Here is a 17,969-nt window from a genome sequence, read left to right on the forward strand (position 1 = left end):
GCTGCCCGTGAGGCAGGGACACGGAGCCGGGGCACGCTCAGGCTGTGGGCTCCCTGCTCTGAGAGCCTTCCTTAGTGCCACCGGGCTCTGCCCTGTGCGCCCCAACCCCCATGGTGCCCTCCTTGTCCGCAAACAGCGTCAAGCTCGAGCTGGTGGGTGGGCACGGGAGCCACGGGGGTGACCGGACCACAGGAAGGCCGGGAGTGCCCTGTGGGTCCCTGACCCCGGTCACTCCCACTGGCTTTCCCGAGGCGGCTACATCCCAAACAGCAGGGGGGCTGGGGAGAGCTGGAGAAGGCCTTCGGGACACATCCCACCCCCCAAATGTGCCCGAGGGCAGCGCCGGCTCCCACTGGGCTCCGCCACGGCCGGGATCCTTACCTTGAGCCCCTGCTGTCCGATGCCAGGGGGGCCCGGAGGACCGTAGGGGCCAGGAGGACCCGGCTCGCCCTAGAAGCAGAGAGCGCCACGTTAGGCAGATTCTTCCCGGGATCAGCGCGCGCCCGCAGTTCCTGGGATCCTCTGGTTTCTCAGTGCGAGACTGACTGAGCCTGAACCCAGGAAGCTCTGTTCTTCAGAAACAACATCTTGAACCTTTTTTAACTCAAAAAAAAATGGAGTCCCCTGGGGGAACTCCCCCCCAGAGCCCCCTAGGAGAGCCCCCTGGGAGAACCCCCCTGAGAGCCCCCTGGGAGAGCCCCCCGAGAGCCCCCTGGGAGAGCCCCCCTGAGAGCCCCCTAGGAGAGCCCCCTGGGACAGTCCCCCTGAGAGCCCCCTGGGAGAGCCCCCCAGAGAACCCCCTGGGATGGCTCAATTGGGCTCGCTTTGAGAAAAGGGGGCCTCCAGAGGGCTTTCCTCCCGCCGTGCTCACTAGGACCGAGCCGCCTCTGTGGCAAAGGCAGTCCCCATTTCTCCCAGTGGAAGGCGCCCCTAGCTGTCCGTGGCCCGCACTTGGCGGGAGCCTCTGGGATGCCTGAAGGCTGGCGGGAGTGGAGGAGGCAGAGTCCTCCCAGTCCCAAGGCATGAATCCCACTGAAAGGGATGAGAGCCCGGAGGCCATTCTTATCCGGGGCCGCAGGCATCCGGGGCCGCAGGCATCCGGAGCCTGCCGAGTCTGGCAGGAGCGGGGCAAGAGCCGGCACGCTCCAGGGGGAGCCTGGCCAAGGACCCAGAGATCCTCTGTGACCTCCAGAGACAAGGCCGGGCCCCTGGGGCGAGTGACCAAACACCTGGGGCCGGAGAGCCGGCCACACCCCCTTTCCCAGGATAGTCACGGATCGAGGGCGCTGCCGTGGGGCGCCAACTCTTGGCCCCTTACCCAGAATCCCCCCCACGACACTCAGAGGCCTCCTATGCCAGCATTGGGACCTCGGCCATTTAAGAAGGCACCAGGAGCTGCAGATGTAGCCACGTCCCCCAAATGCCCCAGCACGGGGGGCTGGCACCTATGCCCTCTGAATGCCCCAGGATGGGGGCTGGCACCTGAATGCCCCCCATCAGAAGGGTAACCAGCCAAGACAAACGCCTCCGAGTCTCCCAGCTCCCGTGGCCTTCCCGGCCCACGGGGGCTTTAGGAGCCCCAGGCTGGAAGAACCCGCTCGGGGGGGAGGGAGGGAGGGAGGCTGGGAGGCTGGGAGGAGGCAGGGGGAGGCAGGGCCACTGCAGCCTCCAGAAAAACAGCTGGACGTGTCCTTCTGCAGACCTTCCCTCATCCCTGCTGGGCACTGCCAGCGTGCCAGGGCCCAGACTGAGCGTGTGCCCCCTTCCTGCCCTCCCAGTTCTGCAGCCCCCCCCCCCCCCCACGTCAGGAATATGGGAGTTTCGGAGCGGCGGGGGCCCTCTCTCAGCTTCCTGCCAGGCAGCCGGGTGGTGCGGTGGAGAGGGCACTTGGCTCTGCCTTGAGAGACCAGGGCCTGGGCCTGGCATCAGACGCCTGACCTTTGAGGGCAGCCGGAGGCCTGGTCGCCTGACCCTGGGCTCTCCGTCCTCTGAATGGGATCGCTGGGGTCCCCTCGGTCCCAGGGGCTTCTTGGCTCTGTTTGGTCCTAATCTCTCTCCTTTCCCCATCAGCCACCGCCCCCCTTCCCCCACTCTCTCCCCGCCCCCCAGCACCTCAGAAGAGATTCCCAGAGTCCATCTGAGCCCAGCAGGTCCCACCCTGGCCCAGCCCCCATCTTCCTAACGTCCCTGTCTGTATGGGGAGCAGTCGTGGCCCAGCCGGGGGTGGGGGCTCCGTTCCCTCGTTACAGAGTAGGGCTGTGACCATGGGCCAGGGGGGGGGGACCCCGGGCAGCCCCACCCCTGCCTGTGCACAGGCGGCCCCGCAGGGCTGAGGGCACGGGCCTGGTTGGCCTCGTGGGCCGGACACTGGGCCTCGGACCCTCACACACGGTGCTGGAGGCCCCTGGCCCCCCTCTGCGAGGGCCCGACATTACCTTGTTGCCTTGAAAGCCTCTGGGTCCCGGTTCTCCCGGCGGGCCTCCGACGCCCTGGCCGATGGAAAAATGGGGAACGGGCCAGTCACACGCGGAACGAGGAGCCCCTCGGGGCCCTTAGCTACGGGGCAGGGGACCCAGCTCCGAGGGCGCCGACCGCCTCTCCCAGGCCTTGCTGGGCCCTCCTGGGGCTGGGGGCTCCTGGGCAGCAGCCTGAGAGCTGGAAGTTCCCCTTGGGGCACAGCTCCATGCAGGACGGGGTCCATGGGGGGCAGCCCCGCAGCTGCCAGCTCGTGCCCTCAGATGGGATGACTGGCCCAAAGGCAGCCCCCCCCCCCCCGGGGAATGACTGTCCGCTGGTCTCTGAGCTGGTGGGCCCCAGTCCCAGCCCCTGTACTCCCCCTTCTCGTACCTGAGCTCCCCGCGGGCCCTTGGGGCCGTGGAGCCCTGGTGGTCCCTAAGGAGCAAGAAGAAACCACAAGGTGAGGGACCATTTACGGGTGGGTGCTGGGGGGCCCGTGACCCGGCCACTTTGTGGACCCCCGGCCGCCCTCCCGGCTGGCAGCAGGGCCCTCTGGGTCAGCGCTCACTCCGCTCAGCCCTGGTGCCCTCAGGGTGGGGTTTTCTGTCCTCAGGCCCGGGAGGAATGCGGTCCGGGAGCACGGGGATGCGGCTGGGCTCAGCAAAACGGACCCCCCCCCCCCCCCGTGCTTCCCGTCCGAGAGTCCCCTGGCCACGCGGCCCGGCTGCCACATCGCTCCCACTTGGCTCACCTTGTCTCCTTTTGTCCCTGGCGTGCCGCACTCTCCTCGCTCCCCCTGGAATATAAAACAGCCCGGCTCAGGGTGGGGGCTGCCGCCAGCAGGCAGCGGGAATACCCCGGAGGTTCGGGGGGAGCTCTTTCAGGGGGAGCGCCGGGGGCCCCCGTTCCCATCCTGACCCCAAGGAGAGAGATGACCGGGCGATGGGCGCGGGTCACCCCTAGCTTGGCCACAAGAGGGGAATCCTCCCAGACATCCTGGGAGTGGGGGGGGAGTGCAAGGCTGCCTCAGTCCCCATCCCCCAGCCCCGAGGAGGGGGAGCCCCCCAGGCCTGCCCCGGCTCCCCCTGGCTGCTGCCGCCTTTCAGTCACTCATTGACCCACCAGAACCTCCCTGCCCTTGGGGATGGATTGGGAGGCAGACAATCAAAGGGAAAGGGTGAGGTGGGGAATTCACCCCAGAGGCAGGATACAAAGGACAATCTCCACAGGCCATGATAGGATGAGAGGGAAGGGGACCCCTTAGCTGGCTTGGAGGCCCTGGCCCAGTTGGAGGCCCTGGCCCAGTTGGAGGCTCTGGGCCCAGTTGGAGGTCCTGGCCCAGTTGGAGGCCTTGGCCCAGTTGGAGGTCCTGGCCCAGTTGGAGGCCCTGGGCCCAGTTGGAGACCCTGGCCCAGTTGGAGGCTCTGGGCCCAGTTGGAGGCCTTGGCCCAGTTGGAGGCTCTGGGCCCAGTTGGAGGCCCTAGGCCCAGTTGGAGGCTCTGGGCCCAGTTGGAGGCTCTGGGCCCAGTTGGAGGCCCTGGCCCAGTTGGAGGCCCTGGCCCAGTTGGAGGCTCTGGGCCCAGTTGGAGGCCCTGGCCCAGTTGGAGGCTCTGGCCCACTTGGAGGCTCTGGGCCCAGTTGGAGGCCCTGGCCCAGTTGGAGACCCTGGCCCAGTTGGAGGCTCTGGGCCCAGTTGGAGGCCCGGGCCCAGTTGGAGGCTCTGGGCCCAGTTGGAGGCCCTGGCCCAGTTGGAGACCCTGGCCCAGTTGGAGGCCTTGGCCCAGTTGGAGGCCCTGGCCCAGTTGGAGGCCCTGGCCCAGTTGGAGGCTCTGGGCCCAGTTGGAGGCTCTGGGCCCAGTTGGAGGCTCTGGGCCCACTTGGAGGCTCTGGGCCCAGTTGGAGGCTCTGGCCCAGTTGGAGGCCCTGGCCCAGTTGGAGGCCCTGGCCCAGTTGGAGGCCCTGGCCCAGTTGGAGGCCCGGGCCCAGTTGGAGGCTCTGGGCCCAGTTGGAGGCCCGGGCCCAGTTGGAGGCTCTGGGCCCAGTTGGAGGCCCTGGCCCAGTTGGAGGCCTTGGCCCAGTTGGAGGCCCTGGCCCAGTTGGAGACCCTGGCCCAGTTGGAGGCCTTGGCCCAGTTGGAGGCCCTGGCCCAGTTGGAGGCCCTGGCCCAGTTGGAGGCTCTGGGCCCAGTTGGAGGCCCTGGCCCAGTTGGAGGCTCTGGGCCCAGTTGGAGGCCCTGGCCCAGTTGGAGGCCCTGGCCCAGTTGGAGGCTCTGGGCCCAGTTGGAGGCCCTGGCCCAGTTGGAGGCCCTGGGCATGGCCCCACCTCAGAGAGGCTCAGAGAGGGCCTGGCCAGAGGCCCCGCGGGCCCCAGCTTTTCTGCGGTACCGTCCATGACTGACCCCCTCCCGCTGCTGCCTCCCCTCACAAATAGCACGGAGCGTTACCCGAAGCTCCCCCAGAGTGACTGGCCAGTGCGGCCCGGGGATAGTGAAGACCCGACGGCCTTGGAGGGGCCGGGACCCAAAACTTAGCCGGGGGTCAGCTCCCCCGCTCCAGCCGATTCCATCTTGGGCCCACGACGAGAGGCAGAGGAGCCAGAAGGGGGCCCTCGCCGCCCTGCTGGGCCCGTCGGGCGCCCCGTTTTGGTCCTGGGCAGACAGACCCCGCTGGGCCCGCACGGAAGGGATCTGGCTCAGGAGAGCGGAAGGAGCGGAGACATTTGCCGGGAGACCAGAAAACCCTCCCTCCTGCCCGAAGGAGGGGGAGAAGTCGGGCTCTGCCGGGCCGGGCCTTGCACGATCCCCCTGCCCAGCGGGCCAGTCGAGTCCCCCACCTCGGGGCCCTGGGCGGCTCTGGAATCGCTCGGCGTTGCTCGTGGGGACGGTGTTGGCCCCTTGGGGGTCCGGCGCCCGAAACAACCACAGCAGGTGGGGCGGGGGGGACATTCCCTTCCAAGTCCTCCCATCGGGAGCCTCCGAAGCAGCCGAGGCAGGAGCCGAGGGAGCACAGGAAGACTGGAGTCGGGTGGGAGCCTGTGTGACCCTGAACAAGCCACTCGTATCTCAGTTTTCTCAGCTGCAAAATGGGAGGAATGGCGCCTGCCTCCCAGGCTTATGGGGCGCTGGGAGGTACCAGTCAGCAGTAAGCCCTGAGTGAGCCCCGAGTGTGGCGACATGCCGGCCCCGGCCGCGGGTGACGAGCTCTCGAACCTTAAACCACCCGCACTATTGGGGGGCGCTGCTCTTGGTGCTGGCAAAGGCCCGGAGGGTGGGGGACGCCCACCAGCGGGGGAGGAACAGCTTGTGGTGGGGGTGGGGATGGGGGGTGGTCTCAGAGAAGCCGGGGACGCAGGGAGCAGAGCCAGGAGAAGCTTGGGCACAGTAACCCCGTGGGGCCGGGGTCGGGGCGCTTCAAAGGCGCGGCTGCTCCCAGCGAGCCCTTCCCAGGCCCCCCGGGCCGGGGGACAGGGACCAGGTCTCTGCCCGCTCCGGAGGGAGGATGGGTCCGAGCCAAGGCCGGCGCGGGGTCCGAGCCAAGGCCGGAGTGGAACCCTCACTTCCTGCCGTGCTCTGGCTCCTGCCCGTTTGTGCGACACGCTTAGTTAGGAGCCTCTGGCCTGGCTCCCTGTACTGGAGAGCGTTCCCTGCCTCCTCGGTGAGCGGGGAAGCGGCCGGACAGAGGGGAGTTCAAAGCAAAAAATGGATGTGAAAAATAAAGAATGTTTAGAAAAGGAAAAGGACGAGGGCTGCCCCAGCCCCGGAGCCGGCCCGGACCCACGGGGCCGGTTTCTTCCCACAGGCCTCGGGGAGGAGGTTCTCGGAGGAGCAGGACTCGGCTGGAAAGCGGCCATCAGAACAGGGCCCGTTGGATCCCGGGGACGGGAACCCAATGAGTCAGTCCCAGAACGGGCCCCAAATCGTTGGCCGAGCGCGGTTCCGCTTGGGCCAGCAGGTCTGGAAGGGCCGGGCCCCGAGGGCAGCTTTTGTGTTGAGGGAAGATTTGTGAAGGGCCAGATTGTCTCGGGCAGAAAAGCCTCCGCTCCTTGGGTGCCGCCCGGCCGGGGCGCCAGCGGGAAGGGCCTTGTTCGGACCCGGATCCCGGACGCATCACTTGGACCCTGCCTTCCTTTGAGGGACCCATTGGGCCGGACGCCCCCGAGGCCCCTCCAGCTCTCCCTCGGAGCACAGACCTTCTCTGGGGCTCCGGGTCCCCTGTTTTCTGCTCCCAAGTCTCTTGGTCGCCTCAGCCCCTTACCTTGTCCCCTTTGTAGCCAGGATCTCCCTGCGGAAGAACGGGGGGAAGGAGAGTGTCAGTGAGAGGCCACAGCCAGTCTCTCCCAAGCCAGGGTCGGTAAATGGGCCAAGGGGCCTGGCGGGGCGGGGCCGTGTGCGCAGAGAAAGGGGCCGGCTCTCCCAGGCCCCTCGGCGCCAGGCCCTGCGCAGGGTGACCCCCTGGCTCGGAAACCCCCAGGACAGCCTGCCGCCTCTTACCTCGGGGCCTTTGTCTCCGGGCTCTCCTTTCTGGGCATCCCCCTGTCACACAAAGAGCAGGGTCAGAGCGGAGGTGGACCAGAACTCCTGGCCCTCCCCCCACTCCTGTAGCAAGACCAGCTTCAGGCCCTCAGGGGAGCCAGCCTGCCGGCGGAAGGACAGGAGCCACCTGCTGGGCTCGGCCTTGACCTTGTGAGAGCCGTCCGTGCAACCCCAGACGGGCCGAGCCCGGGCAAAGCCCACGTCATGTCTGCGTGAGTCAGGGCCCCCTGGCCTGAGCCCCTCTGTGGCCAGCCGCCATGCTGAGGTCCTCCAAGGACCCAGAGGCAGGGTGCACGAGCTCGGGGCATTCGGGGGCCCACAGGCATCCCACGCAGCTCCCCGGGGCTGGGGGCAGGGGCCAGGGCTGTCCCGGGAGTCGGCTCCACGGGAAGGATGGCTCCTTTTGTGCTGGGCCTTTGTGTTTGAAATAAAACTGGAAGGGGATGGAGGGGGGGACAAGGATGGATCCGAAGGCACTCACCGGCTGCCCTTTGGGCCCCTGCTCTCCTTTGCTGCCTGGATAGCCGTGAGTGCCCTGTGAGGGAGAAGCAGGACTAGGAGCAGCCCCTCCCTCTCCCCCCCCCGCGCCCCTGGTGCAAGACTTGTTCTCATCCCGAGCCCGGACGTTTGGGGCCTGTTTGGTTAATGACCGGCCGGGGATGGCGGCCCCTCCCAGGGGCTGCAGGTGCTCTCCAGGGGTCGGGACCCAGGCTAACCTGCAGCCCCAGGGCACACACTCTGGGGCTCCCCAGAAAGGGCGTGGGCGGGGAGGGAGGGAGGGGCCCGGAGTTCTCTGCCGCTGGCTCCCAGCTCGGCCATCCCCCATGGACTAGGCAGGGGTGGGGGGGTAGTCCTAGCCCTCAGGGCTCTGTCCTCCACCCCCAAACCCCAAAGCCAGAGCCGAGTGGGGGCGGGGCTGGGGGGTGAGGAACCGTCTCGCCCCTCCCTGTCACCTCCCTGAGACGAGACTCCCGTGTGCGGTCAGTGGCGGCCCCAAGGCCGGCTTCCCGGACTTTGAATCTGGCGCTGTCCCCTCCCCGACCCAGGGGGACAGACACTCACCGGAGCTCCCGGCTCCCCGGGGTCCCCCTTCTCGCACTCGCAGGCCTTCTGGCTGCACTGAAACAGGGAGGTGCGCGTTGGGACTGGAGGGTCACTCACTGGCCCCTGGGCAGAACTGGCAGAGCTCAAGGCGCGTTCTGTGCCCGTGTGTGTGCCCATGCGTGTACATGTGTGCGCGCGTGTGTGCATGTGTAGTCCCGGCCTTCCCCAGCGCTCGGGGGACGTGGCCGTGGGAATGGGTGCGGGCTGGGGCCGCCCTCTGTGCCTGGCTCTGTGGGGCTGAGATTGCGGCCCCCTGTCCCTGTGCCCGGTGGCTTGGGAGAAGCTGGGCCCAGACTGGGCCGGGGGTGTCTGTGAGCATGAGGGCATCCCTGGCTGCCCGCAGCCCCCCTGGGCCCCGAACCCTCGCTTTGCCCACTTTCCTCCTCAGCAAGGGGCCCACACTTTGTCTGGGAGCTTTTCCCGGTCAGAGGAAGCCCTTCCTGAGGGCCGCCTGATAGGCAGTGCCAGGGAGCAGTGCCAGCGTGCCAGGGGGAGGCGGGGAGGTCATGCTCACCTTCTCATCAAAAAGGGCTTCCTGGAAAGAAAAAGAAGAGGAACCGCGTGATTCCGGGCGATGGCGCCGCAGGTTTCCCGAGTTCTACGCCCCTGCCCCTGCGGACGGAGGCTCCGTGCTGTCCAGGACTCAGGCCAGGATCACAAGCCTCATACTCAGGGGAAGGTGGGAGCCAAGAGCTGGGACTGGCTGGGCTCAGGGGAGGCCATGGATGAAGGCTCTGGGGAGGCCATAGATGGAGGCTCCGGGGGGGCAAGGACGGCAGGGACGCAGGGGACACAAACTCATCGGCTTCCCTGTCCAAACCTGGCCAGAAACCTTGGTGCCGGGCGGAGCCCATAGAGCGGGCGAAGCTCAGGCCGGAGCCCCCTGGGGGAGGTGCCCTCTTCCCAAACGCCTCCAGGTGTGACCCAGGAGAGACTGAGATGAGGGGCGGAGGGAGGGAGCCGGGCTGAGGCCCGGGGAGGCCCGGAGGCCGAGAGGGGCAGCCTGACTACGGGGGATGGGGTGGGGCCGAAGACAGTCGCCCAAGGCTGAGAGGGGGGAACTATCTCCATTTGCGGGAGAGCATTTACCCCCAGAAATCAGCAGTGCTAAGAATCTGGCCTGGATTGTTCTGTTTGGCTCCTTGTCTAGACTTGAGAAAGTCACGGAGAAAATATGAGGAAGACCAGGCGTTATGATGTGTCTGTGGCAAGTGTTCCCAGCACTCCCTGGGTAGGGGTGACACGAAGGGGTCATCGCAGGCAGCCCCGGCTCCTGCTCAGAACCAGGAGCCCAGCGGGGAGCCGGGCGGCTGAGGGGCCCAAGGATTCAGCTCCCCAGATTCCCAGGCCAAGAACCGCGGGTCTGTGGGGATCAGCTGGGATGGGCCTGCGAGCTGAGTCAGGGGCTGGGGGGAGCTGGTTGGTCTGAGGGGGGCAGAGCGCTTTCGCCTTTCCCTTGTTTCCCCGCGTCCCCCTTCGTTTCCCCCTTTTGGTCTGATTTTGCTCGTGCAGCGTGATAATTGTGGAAATTGTACAGAGGAACTGCATGTTTCACCTCCGTTGTATCACTTGCTGGCTAGGGTTGGGGGTGGAGGGAAGGGAGAGAAAAAAACAAAGTTTTGCAAGGGGGGGGGGCATGGGAAACTGTCCTTGCAGAGATTTGGAAAATTAAAAGCTTTATTTTAAAAAACCACTTGGGAAGGGAGTCACAGCACGCACAGGAGGGGGCCCAACTGAGCGGAGGTGACAGAAGGTACACGACAGGCACCGGGGGACACGGGGACAGACAGCCAGACAGACAGACTGCTGGCTGCGGTGCAAGGGCTGCTGATTTAGGCAAGCCCAAAGCACAGGGAGGGAACGCCAGGGGGAATTAACCCCCCACTGTGGGGTGCGATCATGGCAGGCTATGGAGGGGAGCTTTGAGATAAAACCAGCCCAGAGTTCCAAAAATGTGGTCAGGGCAGAGCAGAGGAAGACCCGAAAGCCACAGTGGGCCACAAGTTGCTTCAGTGTCATTCCTGCCCAAAGGTCAAGTGGATGCTAGCAGGGACTAAAGGGAGCAATGTTAGGGAGGAAGGGAGCCAGGTTCAGAGGATAAGCAGCCTCCACCCTCATCCAAGGAGGGGAGCCTTGGTCTGGGGACACAGAGGGGTAGGAAGTGGCCTTTCTTGTATCTGACAGTCCTGGGGATGCTCAGGCAGGAAAGCCGCCAGGGAGCACAGACTGGGGCGTCCCCGGAGCACCGTCTATGCCATCACCTCCGCTGTCCCACCTCTGACAGAGTCAGAGACCCTCTCCTTCCCCCAGCGGGAGGACTCACCAGCTGTTGCTGTACGTTCTCAATAACGTCGGGGTCGCTGAGCCGCGGGACGGGCCGGCCCGGGGAGTCGCCCGAGATCAGCCGGAGCTTGGCTTCGTCGGCCGCCAGCGAGAGGCCCACGGGGACCAGGGAGACGCCCAGGCTCCGGGCAGCCTCGGAAACGCCCCGGACGTCGGGGCTCCGGGGGTGGTCGCTGCCGTCGGTCATGAGCACGGCCGCCTGCGCGCCCCCCGGCGGCCTTCCTGCTGGAAGAGGCGCGAGGCGTTGGAGATGGCGTAGTAGGAGAAGGTGCCCTGGCCCATGAGGGCCATCGAGCCCACCCTCCGCTGGAAGCTCGGCAGGTCTCTCCAGGAGGCGAAGGGCTGCTCGATCTGGACCGAGCTGCTGAACTGCAGGGCGGCCAGGCGGACGTCGCGGGGGGCGGGGCCCGGCGGCCTCCGCCCAATCCTGTCGCTGAGAGCCTTGACGAGCTCTTTCTGTTTGTCGAAGAGGCCCATCTTGGAGCTCTCTGAACTGTCCACGATGAAGAGCACATCCACCGGGCAGGCGAAGCCTTCAAGAGAAGGGGCGGGTGAGGCCGGGGGGGAGGATGCAGCGGGGCAGCCCCCGCGCCCACAGAGACCCGGACGCAGGGGACCACAGTCCTGTCCGGCCGGAGGCTCGTCCCCCCTCCCCGCCCATCCCCAAGGAAGGGAGGACGCGCCAAGCCCTGCTCTGCCGAGCTTCAGCTGGGGGGGAGGGGGGGAGGCCGTCCACGAGGCCACCCGGCCGTCTGTCCCGCTTCTGGGACGGTCTCTTTGGGAAGTCACTGAGACCAGCAGACCCCGGGGAGGGGGGCGTGACTCGGGGAGACCCAAGGAGAAGGCGTGAGCCCCAGCAAGTCCTGCTAATCCCGGGACCCTCAACCACACAGCCTCCTCCAGTGGCTCAAAAAGTGGTAAGGAGATGCTCTCACCCTGAGGGTCCCCTCTCCCGGATGCTGATGGGGGGCTTCCCATCTTCCGCTGGCCAAGCACCCGCAGAGTGGCCAGGGCCACCCAAAGGAGCAGGCGCGGAGTGGGGCAGCTGGTCCACATCGTGGCGCCTGACGTGTCTGCTCCGTGGCACGGGGGATGGGCCGGGCGGCGGCCCTCCTGGGAATGAAGGAACATTTGTCCAGAGCTGGAGGCTGACCAGGGGTCGCTCCCGGGGGGAACCTGCTACCTGGTATCCCTCAGGTGCAGCGGGTGGCCCAGCAGCCTTGGGCAGCGTAAGGCCGGCAGGCACTACGGGGCCTCGCTCAATCCTGACCCCCAGGCCGGGGCTGAACCTGGGACCCCTGAGAAGGAGACTCCGCCTCCCACTCTCTACTCCCCAAGGCCTCCCTCCCCTCACATATATGCCCCCCCATAGTATACATGCACACATGCACCTCCCCCACAATACAATGCAGCTACACAGATGCACACGCACACAGCCACACAGTGACACACACAATCACACAACACGCACACAGCCACACAATACACAGTGACACACACAATCATACAACACACGCACACAGCCACACAGTGACACACACAATCACACAACACGCACACAGCCACACAACACACAGTGACACACACAATCATACAACACACGCACACAGCCACACAGTGACACACACAATCATACAATACACGCACACAGCCACACAACACACACAATCCTACAACACACGCACACAGCCACACAGTGACACACACAATCACACAACACGCACACAGCCACACAACACACAGTGACACACACACACCAACACATGTACAATCCAGATAACACATGGTGACACACCTGACACATATGCTCACACACACAAACACGTGTGAACGTGCCGAGGGCTGTGCTCCTGACGTTAACTTGGCCTCTTTAAGTGTCCCGAAGGCTGGGCGCATTCATTTCAATGCAAGACCAGAGACTGGGTCACAAGCCGTGTGCCTAGCACGGTACAAGGCTTCCCCGCCCCTCGAGAGCTCCCGCGTTTGCTATAAAGTACAGGGGCGTTGGCGGAAGGAGCGGGATCAGCCACCGAAGGCTTATGAGCAGGGAAACGGTTTTATGCTAGCAACTGGCATGGATGGAGCGCCTCCAGTTTTGCAGGGCACTCATATACGTGGCCCGTTAACCCGGTGAAATGACGATTAACCCATTTCACAGGCGAACCGACAACAAAAAATGGGCACCAGATGGCCGGACAGACAGATTCTGCCAGGCTTTTAGAGAACGAGTCGGCCCAGCACCAGACAGACGACTTGCCAAGATAGGAAAAGAAAGAAGATTGCCAAATGTCTCATGAGACAAATATTGCCTGGGCGTCTAAAGGAAAGAATCCAAACAGAATGAAAACTCCAGACAAATATCCCAATGAACATCTGTAAACAAGGCATCAGCAGAGCATATCAAAAAGACAACAAACCGATCAGGATGGATTTATGCAGGAAGGCAGCGCTGTTCCACGTTTGGAAAGCTATAAAATGCAATAGACGACGTTAATCACAAGAACAACATAAGTCATGTGATGATATCGATGACAGATGTTTGACCAAATATATTTATATTTTAAAAAAACTTAGACCTGAAATACTGTTCTCAGCACAGTGAATGATATTTATCTAAAACCATGAGCAAATAGTATTTGAAACGGAGATAAAGTAAGATCAGGAATAAAGCAAGGATGGTATCATCACTACTATTCAACAGGATCAGAAATACTAACTATGGTGAGAAGAAAAAAAGAAACTGAGGGAACAAATATAGGCAAAGAGGAACAAGATTCCCCCCCCCCCCGGGATTATATGATAGTTTACTGACAGAACTATAGAGCCAACTTAAAAATAAATTAAAATAGGATTAATAAAAGCATCTCTAGGGGAGAGGGAGGAACCAAGATGGCAGAGAAAAGGCAGAAGCTTGCCTGAACTTCCCCAAATTCCTCTCCAAATAACTTTAATATGATGCCTCAAAACAAAAGCGAATCCAAAAGAACTTAGAAGCTGGGCAGGAAAGGCTTGTTCCACTGGTGTAAGGGTGGAGTCCAGTTCAGCTCAGGCAATGCCCAGGCAAGATAAGCAGCAGGCCTTGGGGACGACCGAATCAGCAGCAGCTCACGTAGGTACGTGGGTCAGACAACTGACCAGAAGGAAATGACACGAGTCCCTTTTGGCACTGAGTACGGCTCTGTCGCGTTGCCTCCAGCCTGGGTCACAGTGCCAGTGCAAGGAGAACTAGCATATCAACACTTGTGATCGCAGGAGAGCAGGGGACCTGTCAGAGGTCCAGGGTGAAAAAGAGTGCTTGCAGTCACTCACACGGACCAAGAGAATAGTAAACACACTTCTTCTCATATCATACTACCTTGAAAGAAATGAAAACTTCAGACTAGCTTTGAAACTAGCTGCCCCCAAATCTGAAGCTCGTGACAATGCCTCCTCCAGACTGGGAACGGAGCCCATTTTAACATCAACTTAAAAGTCAAGAAATAGGCTGGGAAAATGAGTCAAAAACAATCACAATAAAAGAACCTGATAATAGAAAGTTATTATGGTGACAGGGAAGATTTAAAAAAAAAAAACCCAGAAGCCAACAAAGTCAAAACTACTACATTCAAAGCTTCAAAGAAAAATATGAATTGGTCTCAGGCCCTAAAATAACTCCCAGAAGCACTTAGAAATATATATATATATATATATATATATATATATATATATATATATTTTTTTTTTAAAATTAGATAAAAGAGGAAGAGGAAAAATTAGCAAAGAAGTGAGAGCAATATAAGAAAATTGTGGGGGGGGGGCAGAGTCAGCAGTTTTATAAAAGAAGCACATAAAATACAGAAGATAGGAACACCTTAAAAAACATAAACTGCCAACTTGTAAAATTCACTGAAGAGAAAAATTCCTTAAAAAGTAGAATTGACCACATGGAAAAGGTGGCACAAACGTTCACTGAAGAATATAATTCCTTAAAAATTAGAAATGAACAGATAGAAAGTGATGACTCCATGAGACATCAAGAAACAAAACAAAATCAAAAGAAGAGAAAAGAAGAAAATAGGAAATATCTCATTAGATGAAGAATTGACCTGTAAAACAGATCCAGGAGAGATAATTTAAGAATTATTGGGTTACCTGAAAGCCATGATTTAAAAAAAAAATCCTAGATATCATTTTCAAAAAATTATCACACAGCTTGGAAGTTTTAAGTATCTGAGGCCAGATTTGAACGCAGATCTTCCTGACTTCAGGGCTAGTGCTCTATCTACTGCACTACCTAGCTGCCCCTGCCCTGATATTTTCAAAATAGAAGAAAGACTCCACTGATCACCTCCTAAAATAACCCCCCAAATGCAAATTCCCAGAAATGTTATAGCTAAATTCTACAGCACCCAATTCAAGGAGAAAATATTGGAAGCAAGCAGAAAGAAGCAATTCAAGTATCAAGTTGCAGTCGGGCTCACACAAGATTTAGCAACTTCTACCTTAAAGAGTCGGAGAGCTTGGAATATGAAATACCAGAGGGCAAAGGAGAGAGTATTACAACCCAAAATGATCCAGCAAGATTGAGCATAATCATTAGGAGGGGCAGGTGGAGGGGTGCGGGGGGACGGACAGAATGGATAGTTAATGAAATTGAGGACTTGGAAGAATTGCTGATGAAAAGATCAGAGCTGAATAGAAAATTCGACAGAAAACGGTGAGCAGGAAAAAGGATTTCGGTGAGGTGAAACTGTTTCCATCTCGAACTGGGAAGACAACGTTCCTAATTCCTAAGAGCTTTATCATTATTAGGGCACTGAGAAGGAGAATATATAGACAGAGGGCGTGGATGGGAGTTGAATGTGATGGGATGACAGCTTAAACAATTAAAATGAATGGATGAGAAAGGAAAGCTCTGGAAGAAGGGGAAGGGGAGAGAGAAAAGAAGGGAAATTATCTCACGTAAAAGAGGTAGAAAAGAACTTTTATAGTGAAGGGGAAGATGGGTGGGAGGAAGTGCTTGAACTTTCTTCTCACTGGAACTGACTCCTTTAAAGAGAGAATGACTTGTACTCAACTGGGTATAAAAAGATATCGTAGTCTGCAAAGAAGAGGGAGGGAATGGGCTGAGGATGGGGCAGGACTGACCCAAGGGAGGCACACGGGGGGAGTCAGAAGCAAAATCAGAAGGGAGGGATGGGGTGAAAGGAGAGAAAGCTAAATGGGGAAAAGAGATTGGAGGGAAAGACACAGTAATTACAACAGTAAGTTCTTTGATAAAGGCTTCATTTCTCACATATTTAAAGAAATGAATCAAATTTATAAGAATATGTCACCCCACAATGGCTGTATTGTCAGGGGATCTGAGCGGGGAGTTCTTGGTGAAGAAATCAAAGCCATGAAAAGAGACTATTTCTGAGGTTTCCTTTCCTGGAGCCCCTGGCGGGAAGGGAAACCTTGAAAGCAGAAGCCCCTGGTCCCCCTTCCTGCCTCCCCACCCCCATGCAGCCTGCTTCTGGCAGGGGACTATTGAAAAAAGTCACTTTCTTTTCTGGGAGTCTTCCTCCCTGCTCCTTCTTCAAGACCTGAGCTTCTCTTTCCTCCTCTCTGACCTGCCTCTATTCTGAGGCCGCTGGAGTAGAGAGAGCGCTGCAGTCTATGTGAGCTGAATTTGAACCCTGCCTTAGATGCTAAGCAGCCAGGTGACCCTGGGCCAGTCACTGTCTGTGCCTTGGTTTTCTCTTCTGTAAAATGGGGTCATAGCAGCCCCGTCCGCCCAGGGGTGTTGTGAGGATCAGTTGCAAGGAGCTGTGTAAAGTGCTTTTCTTGCTGCTGTCACTCTGGGTTTCAGTGATCACCTCTGGGTCTCTGGGTAGATGATTCCTTGATCCCTTTGTCCCTCTTAATCTCACCTGCCTTAACTCGGTGGCTTCTCAAATGCCGCCCATCCCAAGCTCAGCCCATCGTTTCCCCCTCCACTTCTTTCCTCTTCAGAGCATCACGGTTTCCGCCTGTAGTACTACCGTTCACCACCGTTCACCACATTTTCTGGGAGCTCTCCCCTCGCCATCCACTGCTCTGGGATGGGGCCATTTCCCATCTGCCTCCATCCCCTTTGCCTTCCCACTCCCCCTGGAACACAGATCCATTCGCCTGCTTTTGTCTCCAATCATCAGTGGCTCCCTATTGCCTACTAAGGAGAGTCCCAGGTCCCCACAATCTCACGCCAGCCCGCCATCCCCCCAGGGACTGTAACACCCCGAATACTCAATCTGAACTCCCTCCCAAGAGGGAGGGGGCACCTTCAGGAGGGAGCGAGCTCTGCTTCTCTGTAGGACTTTGAACTGAGCTCGATGACCCGGGTCAGGGAGGTCGCCAAGAGGAGTTTTGTCCAGGGTTGGGTGGAAAACTCGGCCTCCCTCACTCATTTATTCCTTCGTTCATTTACTTGCTCATCTACTCCCTCCCTCCCTCCTTCACCCCCTCCCTCTTTCACCCGGGTGAGCCTGGCCGCTGGGTGCTTCCCTCGGCCCCTCCTGAAGGGCCCTCTCTGCTCCTGCTGCCCGTGAGTTCACGTTGATGTCCCTCCCTGGTGGAGCCCGTGGCTGATGCCCTCTGCTCACCCCTCCCTCGTTCACACCGCCAGCCAACACTTCCCAGGGGCCACTGGGGGCCAGGGCAGGGGCGGAGCTGCGGATGTGGCCCAAGGGTCCTCCTGCCAAGGGCTTACATTCCAGGGAGGTGGGGAGGTGCTCGGGCTGGTGAGCCTGGCATCCCGAGACCCCCCGGGAGCTCCTGCGCCCCAACTGGGGAGTTAGAGGGGGCCCAGCCCCTCCAGGCCGAGTGATGGCACCCCGCCCTTCTCCCCTACGCTCTCTGGCTCTGCAAAGAGAGCTGCAGGTCGGGAAAGGGCTGAAGCTGGCAGGCGAAGCTGCCTCCCTTCAAGCTGCTCCAACGTAAGGAAGCACTCGGCCCGGCAACTAGGGACTCCTGAGCCCAGCCTCCCTGCTGCTGTCGGGGCCCTGCTGGGCAGCCCTAGGGGTGGGATCCTGCTGCCAGGGAACCCGCCTGGCTTCATCCCAGGGGGGAGGCTCCGTACCGACCCTTTACACCCGGCAGCCTGGGTGGCAAGGACCCCCTCAGGAGGATCTGCCCACCTCGGGCAGCCGGGTTCCGGTCCTGGCCCCAGACGGGGTGGGGGTGGGGGACATTTTGCTCCCCCAGCCCGGCCTAGGGTCTCAACCTCAGGTCACTCCTCGCCAGGTGGTTCAGCACTGCCTCGGGCCTGGACTCTGCCCCTCCGGAGGCCCTCAGAAAAGGCGTCTGGCCCGGGAAGGAGCCAGTCCCCGGCCCCACTGCCCTGGAGAGCCTGGGCAGCCCGGCCCGGCCGGTGGGAGGCTGACGGCCGATGGAAGGCCAGACTGACAACTGGTCCTCCTGCCCCTTGGCTCGGAGTGGGAGCGCCACGCCCTTCTTGGCGTGTAGATCAGAGATCCCCCTGAAGCCTCCCGCTAAGACCAGCACCTCCCCTCCCGGTGTTAGAGCATATTTGTGG

The 17,969-nt window shown here is 60.7% G+C and overlaps 1 protein-coding gene across 1 annotated transcript in view; it reads right to left on the reverse strand.

Moving 5' to 3' along the window:
• COL28A1 (collagen type XXVIII alpha 1 chain) overlaps window positions 1-11,032 on the reverse strand; it is a gene marked incomplete at its 5' end in the record, with an annotated part of 45,525 nt that extends 34,493 nt beyond the window's left edge. The window contains 11 exon segments of the mRNA XM_052001646.1: window positions 382-450; window positions 2,436-2,489; window positions 2,848-2,892; window positions 3,209-3,253; window positions 6,711-6,737; window positions 6,947-6,988; window positions 7,470-7,523; window positions 8,051-8,107; window positions 8,607-8,627; window positions 10,416-10,645; window positions 10,648-11,032. Coding sequence (XP_051857606.1) covers window positions 382-450; window positions 2,436-2,489; window positions 2,848-2,892; window positions 3,209-3,253; window positions 6,711-6,737; window positions 6,947-6,988; window positions 7,470-7,523; window positions 8,051-8,107; window positions 8,607-8,627; window positions 10,416-10,645; window positions 10,648-11,032 — 1,029 coding nt within the window.
• Between the last annotated feature and the right edge of the window lie 6,937 nt (window positions 11,033-17,969).

The sequence above is a fragment of the Antechinus flavipes genome, chromosome 5 (genome assembly GCF_016432865.1).
Source record: "Antechinus flavipes isolate AdamAnt ecotype Samford, QLD, Australia chromosome 5, AdamAnt_v2, whole genome shotgun sequence".
Lineage (NCBI taxonomy): Eukaryota > Metazoa > Chordata > Mammalia > Dasyuromorphia > Dasyuridae > Antechinus > Antechinus flavipes.